The sequence below is a fragment of the Pleurodeles waltl genome, chromosome 6 (assembly GCF_031143425.1).
Source record: "Pleurodeles waltl isolate 20211129_DDA chromosome 6, aPleWal1.hap1.20221129, whole genome shotgun sequence".
Taxonomy (NCBI): domain Eukaryota; kingdom Metazoa; phylum Chordata; class Amphibia; order Caudata; family Salamandridae; genus Pleurodeles; species Pleurodeles waltl.
In genome coordinates this window covers 1652548827-1652573634 of record NC_090445.1, presented here as the reverse complement: position 1 = coordinate 1652573634, position 24808 = coordinate 1652548827, and the positions used below count along the sequence as shown (strand labels likewise).

The following is a 24808-nucleotide window of genomic DNA, read 5'->3' as shown; positions in this document are numbered from 1 at the left end:
TAATGACTCTACCATAGCTGGTGCCTTACATGTTGACTATGCTACCTACCTGTTACTACGTGGCACAAAAGACGCAAAGTAGCAGGGTAGACAACCAAACTTCTACTCCTAGTTCACCCCCCCTTCATCCCCTTTAGAATACTACTCTACATTACTCATAACCACTTTGAATGTCAAACTTGTTATGTTTTAGCTTCCTCCAGTTGCCTCAGCACATTCTTTAAAGACCCTAATTATGTGCCTATCTCTCATTCATCTTTCAGAATCACTTTCTATCATCCTTTTCATCAATAATCACTACTACTCAGTAAGGTCTTGAAACTCTACTCACATAAGTACCTGCGCCCTCCTACACTGCCTCCACTCCCATGACTGTTTGCTTTGTTCTCCAACTTAACCACAACTTCACCGGCCGAGCTCATTCCACTACTCATGCTCTCACTTCAACGTCCCCTGCATATACAGCACCTTCACTAGAACTTCAAACCAGCAATAGCACCACCACTCCAAAAAAAACCTCAGCAGACCACTCACCTGCTTCTAAATATTGCTTCATTTCTCTTCTCCTTTTTTCTCTAAAATACTGGAGCACCTTGTTTTCACCAGCCCTACTTTGCACTCTTCTCCTACTAACGTGCAGTCTACTCTACTGACGCAGCACTCACACTTGTTTGCAACTTCATTAGACTAAACAATGAGAACCATTAGGCCTAAGCGGAGTTCTGCTATGCATAATTCTGAGAAGTGCTGGAAAAATTCTGCACGCTCTGCAGAGTACCGCGAGCAGCAGAGTGCTCGTGCTGATTTTTATTGCAGGAAGTTTGTCCCGTGCTATAAAATCAACGTGAATGGCACAACATGCAATGCAAGAGGTTGCTGCTTCTTTCTGCTGCTCAAGTAGATTTTCTTATTGAGCGGCATCTTCCTCAATGTGAGCAGCAGGTTTCTCAAAGCAAGTAGTAGTAACCTGCCGAGACTGCCAGTGTCAAGAAATATCGTTGGGAGTTGGTCTAGCATGTGATTTTTCTCACTCACGCTCGCCAACCTAACATTGGCGAGCAGCGAGAGAGGAAAAACTCTCCTCTTCACCACTCTGATGAGTTTTTGGGAACTCCGCGCTCTATGCGGAGCACAGAGTGAGCAAAACTCTGCGTACTCCGCTGGTGGAGCAGAATTCACCGCCCACCCCTAAGAACTATGGCCCTCATTCTGACCCTGGCGGTCGGCGGAGAGACGGCGGTCGGACCGCGAACAGACCGGCGGTATTAAAAATGGCATTCTGACCGCGGCGGTCCCCGCCGCGACCGACCGCTACTTCTCCACTCCGACCGCCGCGGCGGTCATGACCGCGGGGCTGGAGTTTGCGCACTCCGGCCCGGCGGTCGTCCCAAGACCGCCAAGGGTATTATGACCCTGCCTACCGCCGCGGTTTCTTGCGGGCGGGAACCGCCGTGCGAACCATGGCGGTAAGCACTATCGGGGCCAGGGAATTCCTTCCCTGGCACTGATAGGGGTCTCCCCCACCCCCCACTACCCACCCGAGTCCTCCCCCCACACCCTCCACCCCCCTGCCACCCCCCAGAGGTGGTACGAACCCCCTCCCCACCCCCACCCCGACATGCACATACATGTACCCCGACATGCACACACCCCCAACATGCACATATACACACCCCCTACACACACATACACAACGGGGACACATACCCGCACACATACATGCCGACATGCGCACCTGCCGAACAGCACACATTACCCATAGACACAGCAGCACCCCCCGCCCGCATACACGCACTCACACACCCCCTCTACACACTCACACGCACACACCCATGCACGCCCACATCACACAACACCCCCCCCACCCCCTCCCCTCACGGACGATCAACTTACCTTGTGCGTTGGTCCTCCGGGAGGCGACGGGAGCCATAGGGACGTGACCGCCAACAGAAGACCGCCAACAGAAGACCGCCACACAGAAATGTGGGTCGTAATTCTTTGGGCGGTGTTCTGCTGGCGTGGCGGTGGAGGTTGACCAGTCTCCACTTTCCCGCCGACCGCCAGTGTGGCTGCTGGCGGTTTTCCGGCGGAACGCTCCCAGCGGTCAGAATGCGCACAGCGGCACACCGCCGCGGTCGGCGGTCTTCACCGCGGCGGTAACTCAGCGGTCTTGCGAAAAGACCGCCAAGGTCAGAATGAGGGCCTATATGTCTTCCATATTGATTGGCCTTGCTCTTTCCTCTCTCATGTCCCTGATGCGGGTTGCTATCAAACAGTTCTCTTCCTGCCTCTCTGGATGATCCATGCAGGACTCTCAAGCCACCCTCACACACTAGTATGAATGTGTATCTCAATTCTCAATCTTGGACTAACGTGTTTTCTCTTTATACTACTGTGTTTGGTGAGTGTGATTTATCATACCATCTATATGCAGATGATGCCTAACTATTTCTGTCCTTGACAAACACTCTCCAATCATGTTTTTAAGATTACCTCTCAGCTATTTACTTCTGATTTCCACTAGGATCATCCATGCTGAATTCTTCTAAAATTACACTTTCCTTCCAGTACAGCGTATCTCCTTACCTCTTCCCATCACCTTCCCTCCTGTCGTGCTACCATTTCTCCTGTCAGCGGTGTAGGATCTCTTCAATCCGAACATGAGATGGGAATGCTACATCACTTCCACTGCTAATATGGCTTGGGCCCAAGCACTGGACATATGTAAAATCTGACACTTCATCCCATTTCATAAAGCCAAAATACCATTATAAAGCATTGTAACAGTCTGCAAGTGGGTCACAATTTGGCCACAAGAAGCAATTACAATCTTTTCAAGCACACCCCTACCATTTCCTACAAGCACCAGGCTAACTTATCTCTGCAACAACACAGCTCTTTACAAGCTGATAACATTTGACTTCACAGTTGCTCATCACTTAGCACCAGACTACCTTTCCTTCACCCTTAATGTCTATAGTTCTACATGTAACCTGCTATCTACCAACCAGAATCTACTGATCCCACCCAGGCCTCTGCCCTTCATTTAGATTCTGGTTCTTTTATCTACTTGACCCTGTCCACTGGAGCGGTTATTCTGATTCTCAGGGTCAGTCCTTTCTCCAGGGAGTTCAATCCTGACTTAAAAAAATCATCAGCTGGCACTGGAGGGCAAAGGATGATTCTGGCCTCTTACACTCTATAGATATGGACATTTCACTAATTTTGCATTCATGTTGTTATCTGCTTATTTTTGCACTTTATAAGTCTGAAGAACTTTGATGTGTGTATTCTTGTACACATCTATCTGTCTCTGTACTGATCACACTCCCCAGCAGTGCTCCCATCACATACTCTAAACCTGGGTTGTCGTTAACCATTCACCCCCTCAAGATGCCATGTACAACTTCTGTATTAATGTAGAACATTTCTGTTCACAATGATGTTTGGTAGCAAGCACCTCTCTCTGGCTGAATCAGGGTGACAATCTAAGTGCAAATTGCAACATTTTGACGTGTAGAACATGGGGCAAATTTAGGGGGCAAATAGATCAAAATGCAGTGTTTGGCACATCTGTATAGAGAATAATTTGTAATATTAGTTTATTATCCCCAATTACAACCTGCATAAGCTGAAACTCATCGCAATTTGAACACCCACTGCATACCAAACACCGTGCTATCAGCATTTATCAGGTTGCATCCAGGAACTATGCAAACATTTGCAAGCAAGATCTCGGCCATCTCTAAATGAGGGCGTATTCTTTCGTAATCTGAGCTTTAACATAATATGCCTGCCGTTCTATACTTTTCAGTCACTACATATACCATGGCTTGGAGTCAATGCAAGTTGTCTGTCTAGTAACATATTAAATCTCTGAGGTAAAACAAACACTCCAAAAATTAATATGTCATGACTCATAAAGGTATTGGTATACTCCACAACTGCCTTCTTTGACCATTTTTTACATTAAAACCTCCAGCTTGCAACCAGCACCTGCCTTTGGTGATATATTACATTCAGAGTATCATTAGACCCAAAAGATCTCCCCCTCGCTTATTCAATGTGCTTTCTGAATAGTTCCATTAATAAGACCACAACCAGGTTGTGTGGAGCCGTTCACTACTGCTTTCCACTTAGAACAGCTCAATATGTCATAAATGATATTCTCATGCAAACCCTATATACTGATAAATATTAATCCACAGTCTGATTCGAAGGGGCCAAACATCATGAAGCAATCACTTTACTTTTTTTGTACTTACAGGCAGCATCAGCATGGTTCCAGGGGGTCCAGGTAAGCCATCAGCTCCAGGAAGGCCTGAGCGACCAGGAGGACCCTGCCAGATACACAAAATATGCAGTCAGTTAACCACTAATGCTTCACTCTGAGTGAATACTCCTACATTGGCCCACAGCTTTATTTTAGTTCTTCCCTGAGATATCTCCTTTGAGTTATAATGATGGCTCCAATCAACTTTTATGATTTGCATTAGTGCCCATTCACAGTCATAGTGATGGCCTCCCACTTGACGATCTCACTGTCCCCTCACTGTTTAAAAGGACAAATGGAACTTTAAATTTGGTTCTCAAGTATCTTTTAAGAAATCACCAACTAGGAAAGGTTGGGGCGTGGTAATTACCTTAACTATTTTCAAAACATGATATGCCTATATGTTACTGTATGTTAGAACATTATGGGCCAACTCTATGCTGATCCGCCACTGTAAAGAAATTCCTGCACCGCTTAGATAGTTAATGCGTTCAGCTACTAAACATCTGGAACAACTTTACCCCATACTAATGCTCATAGTCATCCTAGCCCCATGTATAACACTACCATTTATCCTAAACTGAATTTTAATCACTATATTTCCGTATGAGAAAATCCTATTTTAGAGAACATAATCACATCATTCCAAAATTCTGTACAGTAGGAATTGGATTTTGCCTCAAAAATTAGATTTTTTGTACCTAAGTTGGGTTCAGGTTGGGGGGGGGAGCTTTTGTGAACTGGGCTCTACATTTGTAATAAAATAAATGGTCCTGATCTACCTTACGCCTTGTTTTATAAAGGGGGGGGGTTGAAGAATTTAGCTTCAGCTTAACTAAATTCTTGCAGTGAACGCATCATTGACCATAAAGTTGCAAAGAGGTAATTTCTACACTCTCCAGTTTCCAGGAACTCTCCTATTGAGGTGTGAGGACGATAGTGCCTGCTTCGGAAATCAACTGTTGATTCATCATCAAACCAAATTGAGTCCAGGGACAGTGTATATATATATATAAACATGCACTCCCAGCACCCAGAATCCTCAGCTGATGCCTGAAAATCCTACAGTAAATCTTGTTTGTGTTGATGTTGGTGACCAAGATTGGATCTGTGGTGGGCCATGTCTTATAGTACAGGGGCAACACTTCTAGTGATGCTTTGAGAGGGAAAGGTGTTTGACAACCAGATAAGTGATTTTGAGGGTGCTTCAAAAAGGATTATTGCATAACACTGTAGGATCCTCCTGGAGCTGGCGGTCCCATTGTGGCCCGACCGCCATGGTCTTAATATGGTGCTCGGACCGCTGCATTGGAGGCAGTCCAACCGCCATCTGTGAGTCTGGTGGTCAAGTGACCACCAGACTCATAATGAGGCACTCGGTGTGTAATGATTATGGGAAATTTCCAATATCTATATCTGTAATTTTGTTCTGTCAATGAAATAGGTTGGGAACATTGGTTAAGCCATGAAAGGCTAAGGTATCACAATGTTGCTAATGTACCGTGGCCAGGGGTGGTCTTCTGCAAGCAAAGTGGTATTTATCTCTTCTACATTCAGTGTGAGAGGGGTAAACCCAATTCCCGGAAAGTAAATTAGTGGTGTCACAGCACTGAACTTGGGGGATTCATGCTTCTTGTTGCTAATATTTACCGTCATAACCAGATGCATTAGGACTAGTAGAACTAAGGTTCCATCTAGAAGAAACAAATTAAACATTCCAAAATATCTTTACAAATGTGTAAAAACTAAGGTCAACGGTCCAGGACCAGACTCCTGGATTCTTGATTACACTAGGTCATCAGGATCCACTTATTAATACAGTATTAGCTTCCATTCGAATAATAGCACTACTGCAGTTTGTGCCCAGGAGTTTTGCAGTGTTATTTCACACCCCATAGAAGCATCCTTTTTGAGTAGGTCTCAAAGGGTGCAGGGAATTGGGTAGAGAACTCCAAATGAGTTAAAAGTATTTCACAGCTATATTCCTAATAGTTTCTCATTTATTTACTTTTTCTCCAAGAAAATGTACCTTCATTTTTATACATCAGGGCTGAGTGGCTGTAAGTAATTGTTAAAGCATCCAGTGGTGGCTGCTACAAATCTCATGGGCGGGGTGGAGGTAGATGGGGGATTAGGAAAATAATAAAAACAAAATAAATTTACCTGTCCTGCCATCAATCCTGCTGGCACCCTCACTCCACAGCAGACCCTGGGACACCAGCACAGGCTCCCCTACGCAATCCTGGTGCTGCCCTCATGCTATTCTTAGCATGAGGGCAGCACCAGGATTGGTCTGAGCCGCTTGGTCTCCCACTCAGTAAGTGCATGAGAGTTTGTGTTGTTTCGCCAACCGGGCTGTGCAACACAGCTGGGTTGGTGAAACCTAAGTGTGCATATCTGTTTGGCCGGCCTAAGACGGTTGCCCAAACTGACATGCGCACTTAAGTACACTCCACTCCTCCTCCTCCCCTCCCATGACCCAGCCCCACCCCTAACTACAAAAGCTGGCTCAGCCAGCAGCTTTAAGATAAAAAATGATAATAAAATATCGTTTTATTTTTCAACTGCTGGCTCTGATCCAGTGGGACAATGCTCCTCTGCCATTGTGGTGGATCCACTGCTGAAAGCATCTCTCTTTCATTTTATATAATTAGGGCTTTATTTAGAGTTTGGCAGATGGGATCCTCCATCATAAATGTGGTGGATATCCTGTGTGCCGTAATACAAGTCCATTATAGACTGTGGCACTTGTAACAAGAAAGTCTTGACTTCCATCACGATTGTGACAGAGTATTCTGATTGCCAAACTCTATGCAAGGCCCCCAAGACATTATGCTGTGTTTATAAATCAGTTGTTTTCTATCTTGGCCAGATCTTTGCAGCCATTTAGAGACTGCTCATATCTCCTGTACATTATTAGCTAGCCTGGTTGCTTCTATGTCAAAAGCAGCAAACAATACAATATGAGACAGATAACCAATAAACTCCTGGCATACAATCCCACCACTTACCCTCTCACCGGGGTCGCCAACTGGACCCGATGGACCTGTGGGGCCTGGTGGACCAGGGTAGCCCTAAAGAAATAAAAAGCAACACTAGTCAGAAACTTACAATGTGGCGGAAAAGAAAAAGAACAGAATGTACCCCTGAAAATAGTTATTTTTTTATTTCAGTGGTGCATATGGAAGCAATGAAGGAAAAAGAACAGCGGGGATCAGAACAGCCGTTTATGGTAGAAAAGTTGGATTTTCATACTTTACTTGTACTGTTTTATGAAGGAAGCATTGAACTTACAGCTGGACCTTCTGAGCCGGGTGGTCCTTCGATGAGCATCCCCTGCACAAACACAGAAACAAGAAAATAGGGTTAGTCGAAACACACTACAGGCGTTCTAAGGTCAAAGGCTAGAGGTCTTAGAGTGCACTGAGAAAGGTGTCACTCTGTAAGTCACCATGTTAAAGAGATGGTATGTTATTGTATTTACAATTAATTTGAGGCTAGCACTATACAATGGGTTAAAAATGTTCCTGTCTCGGGTACCCACCAGGAGGGACATCATCAGAGAAGAAGAAAGACTGGTATGAACTCTTTGAGCTACAGGCTGCCCTCCCACCACAAGGGGCGCCATCCTACAGTCCACTGACTACTCGGAAGTCCTTTCCTGCTGCCCAGCGGCTCCTCTGTGATACCCGCAGGTACAACCATTCTCTACAATACAGATGTGTATGAGATGTTTCTGCAGGCCCACAGTAGCCCGCTATGTCTTCACGTGTGTAATTTAGGGTGCGGTGTAGTCCAGGTTTTAAAGAAAAAAACAGCCACAGGTACTATTGTATTTTCTCTTACAGTGGAGTTGTTTTTCCCCCCATCACTGTTTCGAAGAGCATCCCTTACCGTTGCCTCCTTAATGATTACGATGGTTGGGATGCTAGGTATTGTCATAGTCCTAGTTATTGTAAAATTAATGAATAGGCTTCCCATATATTTTCTTCAGCATATTAATAGTATACTCTAGTTTTGAGAGTTTCAGCTACTTTGAGATCGTTCAGGTTTCGCATGCATTCTGTTATTACTGTAACAGCAGAACCCAGTTCTACTACTGAACTGAGTCTTATACACAGTTCCCACTTTTAACATTTTTTAATATTGTAATATCAGGTTATCAGCGTTACCGCGCATTTCTTGTTCAGCTGGAATAGCAGTCTTGACTTTGACTACTGCCCCACCTACTCACAGGATAGCTTCCGGATTTACCTTTTTCCCTTACAACACTTCAGCTTTGTAATTTTTTCTATCTACGGTAATTACAACCACCGACTCCCCCAGGTATTTTGAGAGAACAGTGATATCAGTTCCTGCTTTGGTTATTGTCCTGGGCATGGAATCCCAGCCTCCAGTTTGACCATTTCTTTGTCTGCTCACACATGTTGGCACTTCTGCAAAACCAGACTTCAGCTTCCCATGTGCTGGATTAATATGAATCTCCATTCTTTCTGCATCCCCCCAAGCTCTTTCATTCTTCTTCTTCCAAACAGCTGTCTCCTGTCTCAATTCGACTCCTAACGCTGTAGAATGGTTCCATGTCCCTAGGACTATTTCTATGTAAATAAATAAGTCTAATGTTTTAATCCTTAGCAATTCAACTTCAGCATTCCCTACTATGAGGAGGAAAAGTGGCTGAAAAAACAAATTTAGTGCTGTAGAAAACCCACAATCAACTAAATATGAAACAGGTTAGCTGTAGTTTTCCAAGAGTATTTCCATGTCTGTCCTGTGAACTAGGAACTCACCCCCTTCTGAACTCTGACAAATGCCTACATTCAGCACTTTCAATGACAAATTCTCTGATAACAGAGAGCGAGCGCCAACCTCATGACACCCCTTTCAATTTACAGGCCTTTGCTTTATACTGGTATTGCAGCACTTTGTTTACAATCTAGGGGGTCGTCCTCCACTGGAAAACAGTGTACATTTGTGGACCTTCTTAAAAAAGGTGTGTATTATTCAAAGCCAATGCTGAATTGTATTCTACCAATCACTTAGTGCAAGAACAAAATACTGATAAGTAGGTTCCATGACTATAAACGTTTTGGAAATTTCGCACTAGTAATGCATCTAGGAGCAGATTTACTAATACTTTGCACTGGGGTTGCGTCACAATATTGATGCAAACTGGTGCATCATGCCCATGTTGAATTTACTTTCAAAAGCAAAGCTTGCTATGTGCTGGAGAGATGCCTGAAAGTTATGCCAAGCAGCACTCTGTGCTGCTCTGCGTTAGTCTGCGTCAGAGGGGTGTTGTATGGGTGGCAGATGAGCATTCCGATGCACCACCTATAGTGTTTGGCATAAAACTGTGTAATTAATAGCATAAAGGACTTTGTGCCAAAAAAGAAAGCCTCCTTCGCACAGATATTAAAATGGAGCAATTTTTCTTTCTCCAAACATTTTCCTACCTTGTTTGCTGCTGCGCTGTACAGCACACGTACAACGTCAAAAAGTTTTACATTTTTGTTTAGGCATATTATTTTGTATTGGGAAGGTACCCTTTGAGTACAAAACCTATGCTAGACATGACGCAGGCAGCTGTGTACTATGTTGCAAAGATGTGTGCATGGCCCTAGGCAGCCTAGTTGTGTGCCAGCGCTAGGGAGAGAGTAGGAAAGCGCCACTTCTGATGGAAGCTTGAAAACATTTAGCATTTCTCTGGGGGAGCATGTGACATTAGCAATCTCTGTGCAGGCTCTTCCTGCTTTAATGAGTTATGGTGCTTTAAGGAAGACAGAAAGGAAAGAACACGTGTTTCCACTGATAGCGATGATGGAAGTCACCACAACCTCAGCACACCACAACAGTATGGACTCTGTGACCAGACAGCAAATCAATCAAAATGTTTTTGAGCTACAACTTTTTCTAATTCAACCAATACTTAAAAAAAACAGGAGAAAGGTGACTGCTGAGGTCAGGTGTGTGGAAGCAAAACTCCAACGGTCCAATGAATGGTAGTGACAGGTCTATCAGGGAAGGGGCAGGAAGTCTCTTCTCTGCCAGAAATAGGATCCTGCTGGGGTTCTTCTCTGAAAACACATCTTGAAAGGGAGCTGGGGGCAGAAGAGCCACTGCTCAGCGAGGGAGGTCCGCTCCATATAAAGACATCTTTGGCATCCTCAAATATTTATCCTTCTCTGTGTACCATGTGTAGGGCTCAGACATCTGCAAAGTCTCCACTCTGGAGCTGAAGGCCAGATGTTTGCACGTGTCTGCAGCCCACAGGGTGACTGCAGGGCCCATTGACTTGAAGAAAAAAATCCTCTTGGATGCTAAGCTGGTATACTCGTGCTTTGAGAACAGTTTGGGGCATCCAGATGAAAGAAAACATGTAGGCCCGTATTTATACTCCGTTTGCGCCGAATTTGCATTGTTTTATTCGACGCAAATTCGACGCAAAACTAACTCCATATTTATACTTTGGCGTTAGACGCGTCTAGCGCCAAAGTTCTTGGAGTTAGCGTCATTTTTTAGCGTGAACCCCTTCCTTGCGTTAATGAGATGCAAGGTAGGCGTTCCCGTCTAAAAAAATGACTCCGACGCATATGCGTCGTATTTATACTCCCGGGCAAAAATGACGCCCGGGAGTGGGCGGGTCAAAAAAACCCGCATTTGCGCCGGATTTTAACGCCTGGGTCAGGGCAGGCGTTAAGGGACCTGTGGGCTCAGAATGAGCCCAGAGGTGCCCTCCCATGCCCCCAGGGACACCCACTGCCACCCTTGCCCACCCCAGGAGGACCCCCAAGGATGGAGGGACCCACCCCAGGGACATTAAGGTAAGTTCAGGTAAGTATATATTTTTTTTTTTGGGGGGGGCATAGGGGGGCCTGATTTGTGCCCCCCTACATGCCACTATGCCCAAAGACCATGCCCAGGGGACAGAAGTCCCCTGGGCATGGCCATTGGGCAAGGGGGCATGACTCCTGTCTTTACTAAGACAGGAGTCATGTAAATGGCGTCTGGGCGTCGCAAAAAAATGCGCAAATCGGGTTGAGGCGATTTTTTTGCCTCAACCTGACTTGCCCCATTTTAAGACGCCCATACGCCATTTTCCCCTACGCCGGCGCTGCCTGGTGTACGTGTTTTTTTTCCACGCACACCAGGCAGCGCCGGTCTGCTAACGCCGGCTAACGCCATTCAATAAATACGGCGCCCGCATGGCGCTTCAGAATGGCGTTAGCCGGCGCTAATCTTTTTGACGCTAAACTGCGTTAGCGCAGTTTAGCGCCAAAAAGTATAAATACGGGCCGTAATTCCTCTCTAACTTAGTACTCCAATGCAACACCAAAAATCACAAATGATACGATTCCCAGTGCTCCATTTTCTTGGTGTCTGGCTGGAATTAAATTGTCAGTATGTCACAACATTTCTTAGTGTCTCTTTAGTGGTTGTACTCCATACAGTCTCTATGCTTCTTGGCGCATATTTGACTGTTACATTTAACAATATCCCCCTGATCATTGAATAGCCGTCCTTTTGGATTTAAACATCTGTAATTGATCCTTCCGAGATCTCTGGTTGGACTTTGAATTCCAGACACCCTTTTAGTTGATATCTGGGTTGGGTTCACATTCCAGAGTGTTCATTTGAATCGTGATACCTGACTTGTTGATATCTAACAGTCAGTGGCATTACAAGAGTGCTATGGGCAAGAAAGGAAACAACCCGCCCCGCCCCCAATATCAGCCAGTTAAGCAGCAGAAAAACAGCAATAATTTGCATGCAGTGGCCCCTTGGACTCCTGGGCCCTAGTGCACTATTTATAGCTACGCCCCTGCCAGCAATTTGCCTTTATTTTTTCATGTCTTACTGTGATAGAATGCCCTTTTTCCTTAAAGTCTCCCCGGGTTTTCCATTGCACAATGTTTATTTGTTTTGTGAATTCACATGAAGAATTACATTCTCCAGTGTCCTTTCGTTCCTTGATGTGCCTCTGGGTTTTTAATTCTGGAATGCCTCCTTGGTTCTTGATGTCTGGTTCTGTTCGGGATTCAATCCAAGGAGAATTGGTTGCAGGCTGTGCATGTGTTTGTTTGTGTGTGGCACACAAGTAGCTGGGAACATCTCCAGAACGCAGGATTCGTGACATGTTGGCAAGACCAGGATAAAAGCTGTTTCTTCATTCAGTGTTGTTTCATAATAGGAACAGAATCCATTTTGCCCAACACCATCGTATTTACAGGCTGGATGAAAATCTGGATTTTTCTACAGCAGTCAGGCTAAAAAATAATCAGATCCAAACACAAAACTAAATAGTACATTTTGGATATCTTGAGTGTTTAGAAACATTTGTAACAGATGCCCCTAATGCGTTTCAAATGGTAACCATTCTCTGATTGGTTGGCAGGAAGGGCGTGTGGCCAAGCAGATTTAATTCTGAAAGGCAGTGTTCAGCCTCATCACCTATGAATGTATCACTATGGTACATTGGATTTCCTTTAGGGAAAACAGAAATGGAGAATACCAGTTTAGAACATCAAGTAGACCTCTCCAGTCAGATCACGTGTCATGAAGGATAAGAAGAATAGCCCTGTCTTTACACATTAGGAATTAAAGACTGTGCATGGTTGCTTATTGCTAAATTCACATCTACTGTTGCGATCGGTGAAGGAGTAGACAGGTAATCGCACTGAATGGTCTTTGGGGATAATAACAGCAAATTGTTCATCACGTGCTAAAGCATGAATCTACTCTGCCGTGCAATGGGCCATTTGCTGCACACTTTATTCCACCTCTCAGTCCCTGGTTTCATTTGACTCAGAGGCAGGATGTGAAACTGGGATACTAAAAATAATGCTGAAGCTCTTGGTATGTCCTTGGAAGGTATGAACCTTTAGTTACTGTAAAAAAATATTGTACCATTCGCCTGCTATATTGTGAAGGTGAGATGGACATATGTGAACTGCAAAAGCTTTAATTTCCAAAACTATTGTTACAGGTAAATTGTGAATGTGTTCTAGAATCCCATGTTTTGTGTAGAATATAGGGAAGTGTTAAGTTTTAGTCAGGGAGGAGATGAAGTATGGGAAGTTGCAAATAAGTGTTTTAGTTTGCAGGAGCCAAAATGGTTCGATTAAGAATGCTTTAAGTCCCTCCGTCTCCTGAAGGTCAACTTAAAACAGGTTTTCAGAGATAGGGAGCAAGTGACCCACTGTCGGAAGGAATATAAGAAGATCCTAGTAAATCGGAAGTGTAGGGAAATGCCACTGTTGGCATGGTTACCCCTAAATTTTTGCTCTTTGTTGATGCCAGTTTTAATTGAAAGTGTGCTGGGGCCCTGCTAACAAGGCCCCAGCACCAGTGTTCTGTCCCTAAAACTGTACCTTTGTCTCCACAATTGGGAAAGCCCTGGCACACAGTTAAGTCCCTTGTAAAAGGTACCCCTGGTACCAAGGGCCCTGTGGCCAGGGAAGGTCTCTAAGGGATGCACATGTATTATGCCACCCTGGGGACCCCTCACTCAGCACATGCACACTGCCTCACAGCTTCTGTGTGCTGGTTGGGAGAAAAAGCTTAAGTCGACATGGCACTCCCCTCAGAGTGCCATGCTCACAACCGACTGCCTGTGGCTTAGGTAAGTCACCCCTCAAGCAGGCCTTATAGCCCTAAGGCAGGGTGCACTGTACCACAGGTGAGGGCATAGCTGCATGCCCTACAGTGTCTAGGTCAATTCTTTGTGGGGTAGCCATACTGAGTATATAGTCTGAGAGTTTGTCAAAACGAACTCGACAGTTCCATAATGGCTACACTGAATACTGAGAAGTTTGGTATCCAACTTCTCAGTACAAAAAACTCACACTGATGCCAGTGTGGGATTTATTGAGAACTGCACACAGAAGGCATCTTAGAGATGCCCCCTGTATGCCAGCTCTGGTGTTAGTGTGTGACTGACCGGTGTGTGCCAGCCTGCCACTTCCAGATGAGTTTCTGACCACATGGGGTGAGTGCCTTTGTGCACTCTGTGGCCAGAAACAAAGCCTGTCCTGGGTGGAGGTGCTTCACACCTCCCCCTGCAGGAAGTGTAACACCTGGCGGTGAGCCTCAAAGGCTCAAGCCTGGTGTTACAATGCCCCAGGGTACTCCAGCTAGTGGAGAGTCCCGTCCCCCGGATACTGCCCCCACTTTTGGCAGCAAGTCCAGGGAAATAATGAGAAAAACAAGGAGGAGTCACACTCTCAGCCTGGTCCATCCCTAAGGTGACCAGAGCAGAATTGACCCCCACCTTGGAAAATCCTCCATCTTGTTTTGGAGGATGTAGCCCAATAGGAATAGGGATGTGCCTCCCCGCCCCCCCAAAGGGATGAGGCACAGGAGGGTGTAGCCACCCTCAGGGACAGTAGCCATTTGCTACTGCCCTCCAGCCCTAACACCCCCCTAAATTTAGTATTTAGGGGAGACCATGAACCGAGGAAATCAGATTCCTGATGACCTACAAAGAAGAAGAACTGCTTAGCTGAAAAACCTTGCAGAGAAGAAGGAAGACAACAACTGCTTTGGCCCTAGCCCTACTGACTTGTCTCCAACTTCAAAGCACCTGCACCAGTGATGCATCCTGCGGCCCCAGCGACCTCTGCCGACTCAGAGGACTGCCCTGCACCTAAGAAGGATCAAAAACTCCAGTGGACAGCGGACCTGTCCAACCCAGAAAGAAGAAACCATCTTTAAAGGGACTCCCACTTCACTCTAGAACGTGAGTCCCCACCACTCTGCACCCGATGCCCATAGGCCTTGTCCAGAGAAACCAACGACCCAGGGAGGATCCCCAGGAGACTCCAACGACATGTCCACCCTGGGCTGACCTCTCTACACCCCCACAATGACACCTGCAGAGGGAATCCAGAGGACCCCCCTGACTGCGACTGCCTAGGACAAAGATATCCGATGCCTGGAGAAGCACTGCATCCGCAGCCCCCAGGCTGAGAAACCAACCACCATTGCAGCAGTGACCAGCAGGCGGCCCTCACCCTTGCCCAGTCAGTGGCTGGCCCTAGAAGCCCCCCTGTGCCCTGCCTGCAACGTCTGTGTGACCTCCGGGTCCCTCCATTGAAACCTATTAAACACCCAACACCCTGTTTGCCCACTGCACCCGGCCGCCCCTGTGCCGCTGAGGGTGTGTGTTGTGTGCCTACTTGGGGCCCCCCACTGCTCTACTAAGCCTCCTGGTCTGCCCTCCGAGGACGTCGGTTCTTACCTGCCAGCAGACCGGAACATCCCCTGTCTCCATAAGCACCCAATTTATTTTGGCTCCTCCTTGACCTCTGTACCTCACCAGCCGTGTTGCTGGTGCTGGGTGTTTGTGGTTGACTTGAACCCCCAACGGTGGGCTACCTATGCCCTGGAGACTGAACTTGTAAGTGCTTTATTTACCATATTAACTAAACTGTACTTACCTCCCCCAGGAACTACTGAAAATTGCAGTGTCCAGTTTTAAAATAGCTTATTGACATTTTATGAAAAACTGTGTACATTACTGTTTTGGTTCAAAGTTCTAACCATACTTATGCAAAGTACCTTACATTTAATGTACTTACCTGCAATTTAAATCGTGTGGTTCTAAAATAAATTAAGAAAATAATATTTTTCTATATCAAAACCTATTGGCCTGGAGTTAATTCATTGAGTGTGTGTTCTCCCGTATTGCTTATGTGTGTTCAACAAATTCTTAACACTACCCACTGATAAGCCTAACTGCTCCACCACACTACCACAAACAGAGCATTTGTATTATCTATTATTGCCTCTGTCAAGCCTCTTGGGGAACCCCTGGACTCTGTGCACAGTATATCTCATTTTGACATACTATATACAGAGCCAGCTTGCTACAGTAAGTTTATATTATGTGAGACGTGTGGGAAGATTTATTGCAAGCTAGCAAAACTAGAGATAGTTCCCTTATTTGGAGGGTAATAAATAGGCCTTGTTTTGGTGAATAATCGGGTCCGGCTTTATGCCATCACATTTCGGAATATCAATGGGTGGATTATTTTAAAGGGATATACAATTTAGGATTGGATGATGGTGTTGAGGAACACTGTGTTTTAATGTTGGGCAGAGCTCACATTCTTTTCTCCTTAGAGAAGGTTTTGCAAGGCATTCAGGTGCTACCATGTGACAAGGCCCAAGGACCTGATGGCATAACCCCTGACCTGTTTCAGGATAACATCAAATTTTGGGGGCCAGCCTTTACCCTGGGCCTAAAGGCTGCAGTGAGGGAGGGTGTCCCATACTCATGATCCACTGCTGTAATCATCCCAATCTATATCTAATCATCTGGTATCACTTAAGGATGCAGTGATGAAGGACCTTGGGAGGGTACTTTTAAAGAGATTGATGCTGTGGGAAGATGGGAATAGTATTTTTTTAGGGGTTCAATAATGTTTAGACTAGGCAAGTCGACGACTGATCAGTGCCTACATTTATACCTAATTATTGATAACTATACTGTTGCACGGCCGTGATCACTTCAGCTGGTATTTATGGACCTCATGTCTGCATTTGACAGGGTCAACCATAGGCAGATGTCAGTTCGCTCCTTGCTATGGTCATGGATCCAGACAGTGTGCATCTTATCGCACTTGCATGATAAGACACCGGAGGCAATGAGGTACTCACAGGTGGCAGCTCTCACTGAGAATTTTAGCACCACAAGGGTAATACATCAGTGATGCATACTTGCCCCTTTAATATCAATGGGTTAGGACAAGACCTTCTCTCAGTGCAGGTTGATTGCCCTATGGTGGAAATTAGATCACTACCTGTTTTGTTGTATGCAGATGATGCAGTCCTTATGGCACACACGGTGGTGGGTCAAAAGTTATTATTGGACAAGTTTGTTTCCTTTATTGACAGCTTAGATCCTGCTGTCAACTTCACAAAATCTTATGTCATGGTAATTGGTCTCTGGTCCACCAGCACTAAAACCTTTAAGGTGGGGAATCACACTCCCAGCTTTCGGTTACCTCATGGTGCTATTTGAAGCGAACATAAATTGGAAACCCCTGACTGAGGGAAGGAGAAATGTCCTGGTAAAGGCCATAGGGGCAGCAGCTAGTTTTGCCCAAAGGTTGGACTCTTGGTCCCCAGGTACATAGGTAAACCTGTACCAGGCCAAATGTGTTTTCAAGCCCCATATGGCTATGAGGTCTGGGGGATAAGATCCAGTTTCCAGAAAATAAGTTGTTAAGACACATATTGCAGGTTCCGCAAAGCACCGGGCCTTTTCTATCCATCGGCTGATTAGTGTAAAATACTTTGGAGGCATTGTTGAAGAGGGGAGGGTGCCCAACTGAATAGACAGTTTTTGGCTTACGTAAAGGCAGCTTTCACCAGTATGGTACTACAAATCTATTTTATAACTGTCATTCCCTGAATCCTCAGAAGTTTATAAGTGTGAGAGTTTTGCATTTTCCTCATGATGTATTGCAACGTGAACATACAGAGGTGACGAAAACCATGGTACGGGGAGCACTTGCTGTTGAAAACCATTCAGCGCGTGGCGCCTTATTTATCCCTTTTATCTAATGAGAGGAACAGATTTGCTGTGGTTTAAAAAAAAAAAAAATAGGACCATGAAGCGGCATATAATCCTGGACCCACCCAGAATTAGAATGTATCATTTGAAACTCTATATCAAGCCACAAGAAGACGCTTCCAAAACTAGATATTCGGGATTCTGCCCAGATCTGGCTCCCACGCCCCACACCAGTCCGCAAATACAGCTTTCCTCCCTCTCGGATGGAAGAATGCTTCACACGAATCGCGCCAACACTCAGCATAGCCTGGTGATATTTTTCACAGCCCTGGAAAGTGAGAGGGCTCCTCCAGTTAAAATAGGCTACATCAGAGCACAGCCTCAAAAGGCCTTCAGGTGGAGTGCATGCCCCTCTATCACACTGCCAGGATTTTTAAATTCTCCCTCCCTGGTGGAGTAGGTCTGACTCCGTATTACATCATATTTACAAATTCTCTTTGCTAGTCGTCTCACCATGGCTGTAAAAAGATGGAGTCCAAAGTTGATCCACGAATGCTTGATGCAAGCCATTTCCTAGAAAACTACTCACATGGAAATGTTTGCATTTACATGAACTCTATATAGATACATCCCATGTGACTCTCCTGAAACCCTGGCATGGACTAAACCTTTGAATGCTATCCATAGACACGGGTACTCCAAGGGCAACTCTATCACCAAGATATGTTTTTTTGGAGTTAATGTTTTACTTCAATGACATATGCAGGGAGCTTTGCTACCCTGTTGAAGCTGAGTGTGAGCAACTCTTTAGTTTGACTGTATTTTCTGCACACATGCTCTCAAGACATACATGCTGGGTATGGAAGTGCACACTTCCAATGGGGTAAATGAGTAAATTAAAATACGTGTCCTCGCTGTTGCCGTGGTTTTATTTCCGGCAATAAAGCAAGAAATGATGATTCATTTTTTCTCATAGTTGCTGATTATTCCTGGAAAGAACAAGGGGAAAAGAATTCTGGTGATGACGTTGAGATGTAAAACTTTGTAGGGATCTGGTCGATGCCATGTCATTTTAGGATCTAATTATAGACACACTCTTGGGTTGATGCCCACTGTTCTTACTCCTTTGCAACAAGGATGTACAGTGTTGTTCGACGCACAGCACAGTCACAACAGAATTTTCAGGCTATCGAAACATGCGGAACAGCTACCAAACGTTGCCCAATTGTTGCACATCAGACCGACTACATTTCTGCTGCCTATGGATACTTAAAGTATAGAGGCCTTTAAAACTCTAAATAGGGCAGACGGGGCATTTGCTGCGTGCTTAATTTGAGCTGGAGTTTTCCGGTGCTCTGCACTGGTACTTAATTGTCAACAACAGTACTTGACAGCTAGCTAGCCACATGGTGGCACTGTTTGTCTAATTTTGTGATGAAGACAACAACAGTAGTTTAATATTTCTATATAAATTAAAAATTACTAATACCTGCCACCCAAAGCATAAAAAGTCCGAATTGTCATTGGTATCACTGACATTGGCAATGGGTGGTCACAAACTGCAGTGGTCTCCTGACAAGGGTCCTGCCACTTACTCATTACAAATTAAGTGCTATATCTATTGCTTTTTCGGGCAGATACCTTGTCCCTGACAAACTCTGAATACGGCCCTTCGTAATTCTAGATCCGGCCACTTCAACATTCAGGAGAATTTTTAAACCCTAGCTGTTGAATACAAATGGTTTAGTGGAACATACAGCTCTTTGACTAGCTCTCCGAGATTTCAGATTCAGTGAGGGCAAAATAAGCAAGATGGATCGATAAGTGATGCCCTGAGAGGTGTTGCCTGTGAGCAGTGAGGAGGCATAAGTATGAAAGGCATGTGATCATGAAAATAGAGGACGCCATTTTGTTTCCAGCCTAATTAGCAGTTCCTTCTGCTTTCGGGGGGATGCGCCTAACACAGATCGACAAAATGTATCTGCCAGAGACATTCTGATGCCAGACGTAACCTGTAATATTTTTATTACATATAATTACATGCCACTACTGAAATACAGGCTCAGGTTCTGGTTTTAGTAGATAAAGGCAGAGAGTGGAGGGTCTTGAGGGGAAGTAGCGCATTTACCTGATAAATTTGTGCACATTCAGATGCACCCTGTTTAATGAACGAAACGTAAGAGGTTGAGTTGGAAAACAGGTAAAGCACCTGAGGGCTATACGACAGATGTGCTTTCCAGCCCTAAGTGGCTTTCCGCAGAAATGAAAAATAGCGTCACTGGTGGCCAGAGTAGTCTAAGCGAATGCCGTGTCCAGCAATTCCACATGGTGGCAGCAGAGTCCAGGCAGTGCTAGCTGTCCTCCCTCGGTGGCGCCCACCACAAGTCAGCCCCCTAAAAGGTGAGGTAAAGATGTAGGAGGACTGGTAATAGATGGTCTGGGATGGGAGACATAACCGGACCTGGGAATATGTACAAATCAGCCGCGCTCCCTCGTTCTCATGTTCAATTCAGTTTCTCTCTCTTTTCTCTCACTTTCTCTCTCTCTGACTCCTTTTGCCCTCCCCCTTCGCTTTCTCTTCTGCCTTAAACCCCTGGGAGATGGAGACAGATCAGGCTGCCATACAGCTTTAAAAACTGGCCTCCAATGTCTCCAGCCTCGCGAAGAAATGGCCGATGCGATAAATGGCCAGTCTTGAAGTTCCGTCTCGTGAGGCTGGGTGGAGGCGTCGTGTGTAACGTGGCGCACATTCTGGCAAGCCGTGGCAATGTTCTACAGTCGCAGCAGAGATCCTTTCTGGAGCCAGACCCAAATCCACCTCATAGCAGCAGCTGTTGAACCCTTCCCTAAGTCTGGAAGTCTAACGGAGCCTCATGCAGTGCTTGAACACTGACACTGCCAGCGGCTGTTCTTAAAAGAAACTTGCATAGCTGCCATGTAACTTGCAATCACGGGGATATCAGTCAGAGCTCTGAAATGTCTTAGACAAAATGGTTCTGCTTCAAGATTTGGGGGCATATTTCTGAGAAAGTGGCACAGTGCAGACCAGCAAGTCACCTTGCACTGAGATACCAGGAAAGGGCAGGATTGTACCATGTTTAAGGCATACGGCGCATTCCTGACTTTTCTCCCTGTGCTGGCACACAATGGTTTGCCTGGCTCCGAGGCAGACACCCTCGTACCATGGTGCAAGGATGCCTCTGATGCATGCAGGATTGTTTTTGTGAACAACCCTGAGAGGCATATTCCTCTATCTGTGTGTGCTGCAGAATGCTGCTGAGATGGAAAGAGGAAGCAGCGAGGAGAAATAAAGATATTTCTCCTCGTTACGCCTCTCCTGGGAAGGTGTCATTTTTTTGGCGCATTCCCAGGTTTACATGCTCTTGTAAATCAGGGGATGCATCAAAAACCATGGGAGCTGCATGGGAGCACTCAGGCATACCCATGGAACAGCTTTCCAGAGCAGAGTAATGCAAAATAGCGATTTGAACTGCGTTAATTTACTCCAGATTTTTGGAGCCACTCAAAGCCACGCAATGTGGCTTTGCATGCTTGCAGTTTGCGTCATGCATGCACCATGTTGCGTGGTGGAAACGTGATGCAACCCTCCCATGAATATGTCCCTTGGTCTCTACTTTTAACATACACATAATGCAATGAACATCCACTGAGACAACCAGTCAAAAACTCAGCATATGTACATGAACAAGAACACTTACTAAAGGATGCACACAACACACACGCATGCAAAGACTCATTCTATGTAACCCAGCCAACACTAAAGGATGCACACAACACACATGCATGCAAAGACTCATTCTATGTAACCTGGCCAACACTAAAGGATGCACACAACACACATGCATGCAAAGACTCATTCTATGTAACCCGGCCAACACTAAAGGATGCACACAACACACATGCATGCAACGACTCATTCTATGTAACCCGGCAAACCACTGGTGCTTATGCAGAAAGGAAGGCTCGTCATCAAGTATCTTGCAATCTCAGTGTTGCATCTGACCAGGCAAAATCAGCACCCAAAAAAATATGTAATGGATCAGGTACAGTCAGCTCCGGTGATTCTTTTGGGTTACACAACCAAAAGTACACCTCAGTTTGTCCTTTACGGAAATAACAACTTCCTCTGGCTTTTTGAAGTCACCCCCCTACCAGAAACCCCACTGGAACCCCTACACCGAGCAGCACATACAGGTTTGCCATGATATATCCCACTGACACTTACCGGTTCGATGATAGCTGGCTCGCCTTTCTGCCCCTTTTCTCCTCTTGGGCCATGTACCTAGAGAGATTACAGGCAATGCTTAGAAAGTGCTTTAGTCTGACAGATACAAACATGCAGCTGCAAAAAGACAAATATTTATTCCTGTCCCAGCTGTTCCGCGCTGAAGCTCTGACACAGCAGATTAATCTGATGCTGCCATCCATCTGGAGCAGCTCCGGTTCCCTCCTGACCTCCCATGTCCAATTAGCACTTCAGGCTAGAGTGTGTAATCTAAGGATTGCACAGCAACGGGGATGCGAGGAGACAATGCCCGGTGCCTAATTGACTTAGGAAACGTCAGAGCGACCAGTTCTGCAATGCACAGTACAGACCTCCAGTACAGGCAGAACGCTGTGCCACGCTGCCTGGGCCCACAGAGCCAGAAGACACGCCGGAACATGGAAGAGAGCCTTTCGGTGGATTGTGCTATGGTGGTGTTTGCATTGTGCTCATGTAGTAGCATTCATGTCGCTGGAATCTTGCTTCTAGTCTTTCCCCTTATCATGCACTTGGAGCTCTGATATGTACAGGTAAAGGGTGCGTTGTTTTGACGTCATTATTTTAATTATTAGACGGACAGACAGACAGAGATAGATAGATAGATAGATAGATAGATAGATAGATAGATAGATAGATAGATAGATAGATAGATAGACAGACAGACTATAGATAGATAGATAGACAGACAGGCAGACAGACTATAGATAGATAGATAGATAGATAAATAGATAGATAGATTGATAGATAGATAGACAAACAGACAGGCAGACTATAGATAGATAGATAGATAGATAGATAGATAGATAGATAGATAGATAGATAGACATATAGATAGACAGACAGACAGACAGACAGACAGACAGACAGATAGATAGACAGAGAGACAGGCAGACAGACTATAGATACATAGATAGATAGACAGATAGATAGATAGATAGATAGATAGATAGATAGACAAACAGACAGGCAGACAGACTATAGATAGATCGATAGATAGATAGATAGATAGATAGATAGATAGATAGATAGAAACTGCTAAAAAAGTACTCGAGGGAGAGACTTAACCAAGATCAATAAGCCCTAGTAAGGGCCCACCAAAGTAGACAGAGGCACAGAGTGTTAGAGAGAGCCAGAATAGGAAAGAGAGGGAGATGCATAAAGGAGAGATAGCGTGTGTCAGAGGAATGGAAAGAGAAGCAAAAATGTAAAGAGCTGTGAAGTAAACTAGGGTGTGCTGCAGACAGCAATCATGAAATTCAAAAATAGCCACTATCTGTCGTCTTCCCAACACTCACTGCTGCTCCACCCCGCTCAAACGGTTATAGAAAAAGGACATCTCTAATTAAAAGAACGAGGTGAAAGGATTATTGTGTTGCATGAGTGTGATAAGCTACTCTGTGTCTACTGTGGTATTGTAAGTGCTTCACACTCCTCCTAGATCAGTGGAGAGCCTTGGCTACCGAGACACTGTAACGCTATCTAATAAGGGCTGCCTGGACTCAGTGTAAGGTGTAACACCATAGGTGTCCACCACACACTGGGCCAGCCTTCTTCAATCAGACACTACAGCTCAACACCAGAATTCATAAGGAAACATTGAGACGCTTCTGATTTGTGCTTTGAGCCAAATCCAAAGGGTACGCAGCAGAGCTGTGCAAGGGCTTATGTGTGCTAATCATATGTTGCACTTATAAGAGCCTCAATAACACCAGTGAAGGTCTATTCCATGTCGTCTCTAAACCCTACAAATGTGGAAGCCACCCGAGTAGATAGGGTCATTGTACAAGAGAAAATGTGACTAGGAGCAAGCGCTAAGTAGTAAAAATGGTGGGGTTCCTAATCAATCTCAAGAATCAAGAATTATCTTAATAGGTCAAGCAAAATGTAACCCTTAAAGATTTTAAGATCCAACTGCCCTTACAAAGTGTATTGGATGTCCCCTGCCATTTCAAAAGATTTTCCCCTTTTTTTTTTTTTACCAATTGTTCATATTCGAGGTGAGATTACCCATGAGTTACTGGTGATCTGCATCTTCTCCCAGACAGTGCTTTAAATGGGCCGGTACTGACCGGTACTGAGTACTGGAACTTTTTTATTGTGAGAGGTAGAGTACCTTCACTTCTCAAGAAAAACGTGATACTTTTAATTGGAGAGTACGGCACTTCTTAGAAGAAAGCAGGTACTCACCTACAAAGTACCCGCACCTCTATTTTTCCATTTCGAGCACTGCTCCCAGATAGGTCTCATCGTCATGTTTGGAAAGAACTTTCAGAACCCTTTACAGACAATGATGTGCTATTCTGTGATAGAATACTTTAAAACGATGAAATCTGTGGGAACTACAAGAAGTATTACATGTTTGGTATAACACTACTAGGGACCAAATATCGCCAGACAAGAACATTATGGGGGTCATTACGACCCTGGCGGCCGGCGGTATGTTGGCGGTAACACCGCCAACAGGCTGGCGGTGTTCCGCCAGCAATTATGACCGTGGCGGAATTGCCACAGCCATACCGCCGGCCCCTCCACTTTCCCGCCAGGATTCCACCTGGCGGTCATAATCCCCAGGGCAGCGGTGCAAGCACCGCTGCCCTGGGGATTATGAGTCCCCGACCGCCAGCCTGTCCATGGCGGTACACACCGCCATGGAAATGCCGGCGGTAATGGGACTGGGGTGCCCCTGGGGGCCCCTGCACTGCCCATGCACTTGGCATGGGCAGTGCAGGGG

The 24808-nt window shown here is 45.4% G+C and overlaps 1 protein-coding gene across 2 annotated transcripts in view; it reads right to left on the bottom strand.

The window, feature by feature from the left end:
• The window catches only part of COL5A1 (collagen type V alpha 1 chain), a 425380-nt gene that overhangs the window by 179685 nt on the left and 220887 nt on the right, over positions 1–24808 (bottom strand). For both annotated transcript variants that reach the window (XM_069241581.1, XM_069241580.1), the window contains exons 9-12: positions 22039–22095; positions 7568–7609; positions 7285–7347; positions 4266–4340 (exon numbers count right to left, since the gene is read on the bottom strand). In XM_069241581.1, coding sequence (XP_069097682.1) covers positions 4266–4340; positions 7285–7347; positions 7568–7609; positions 22039–22095 — 237 coding nt within the window. The remainder of the gene's footprint in view (positions 1–4265; positions 4341–7284; positions 7348–7567; positions 7610–22038; positions 22096–24808) is intronic.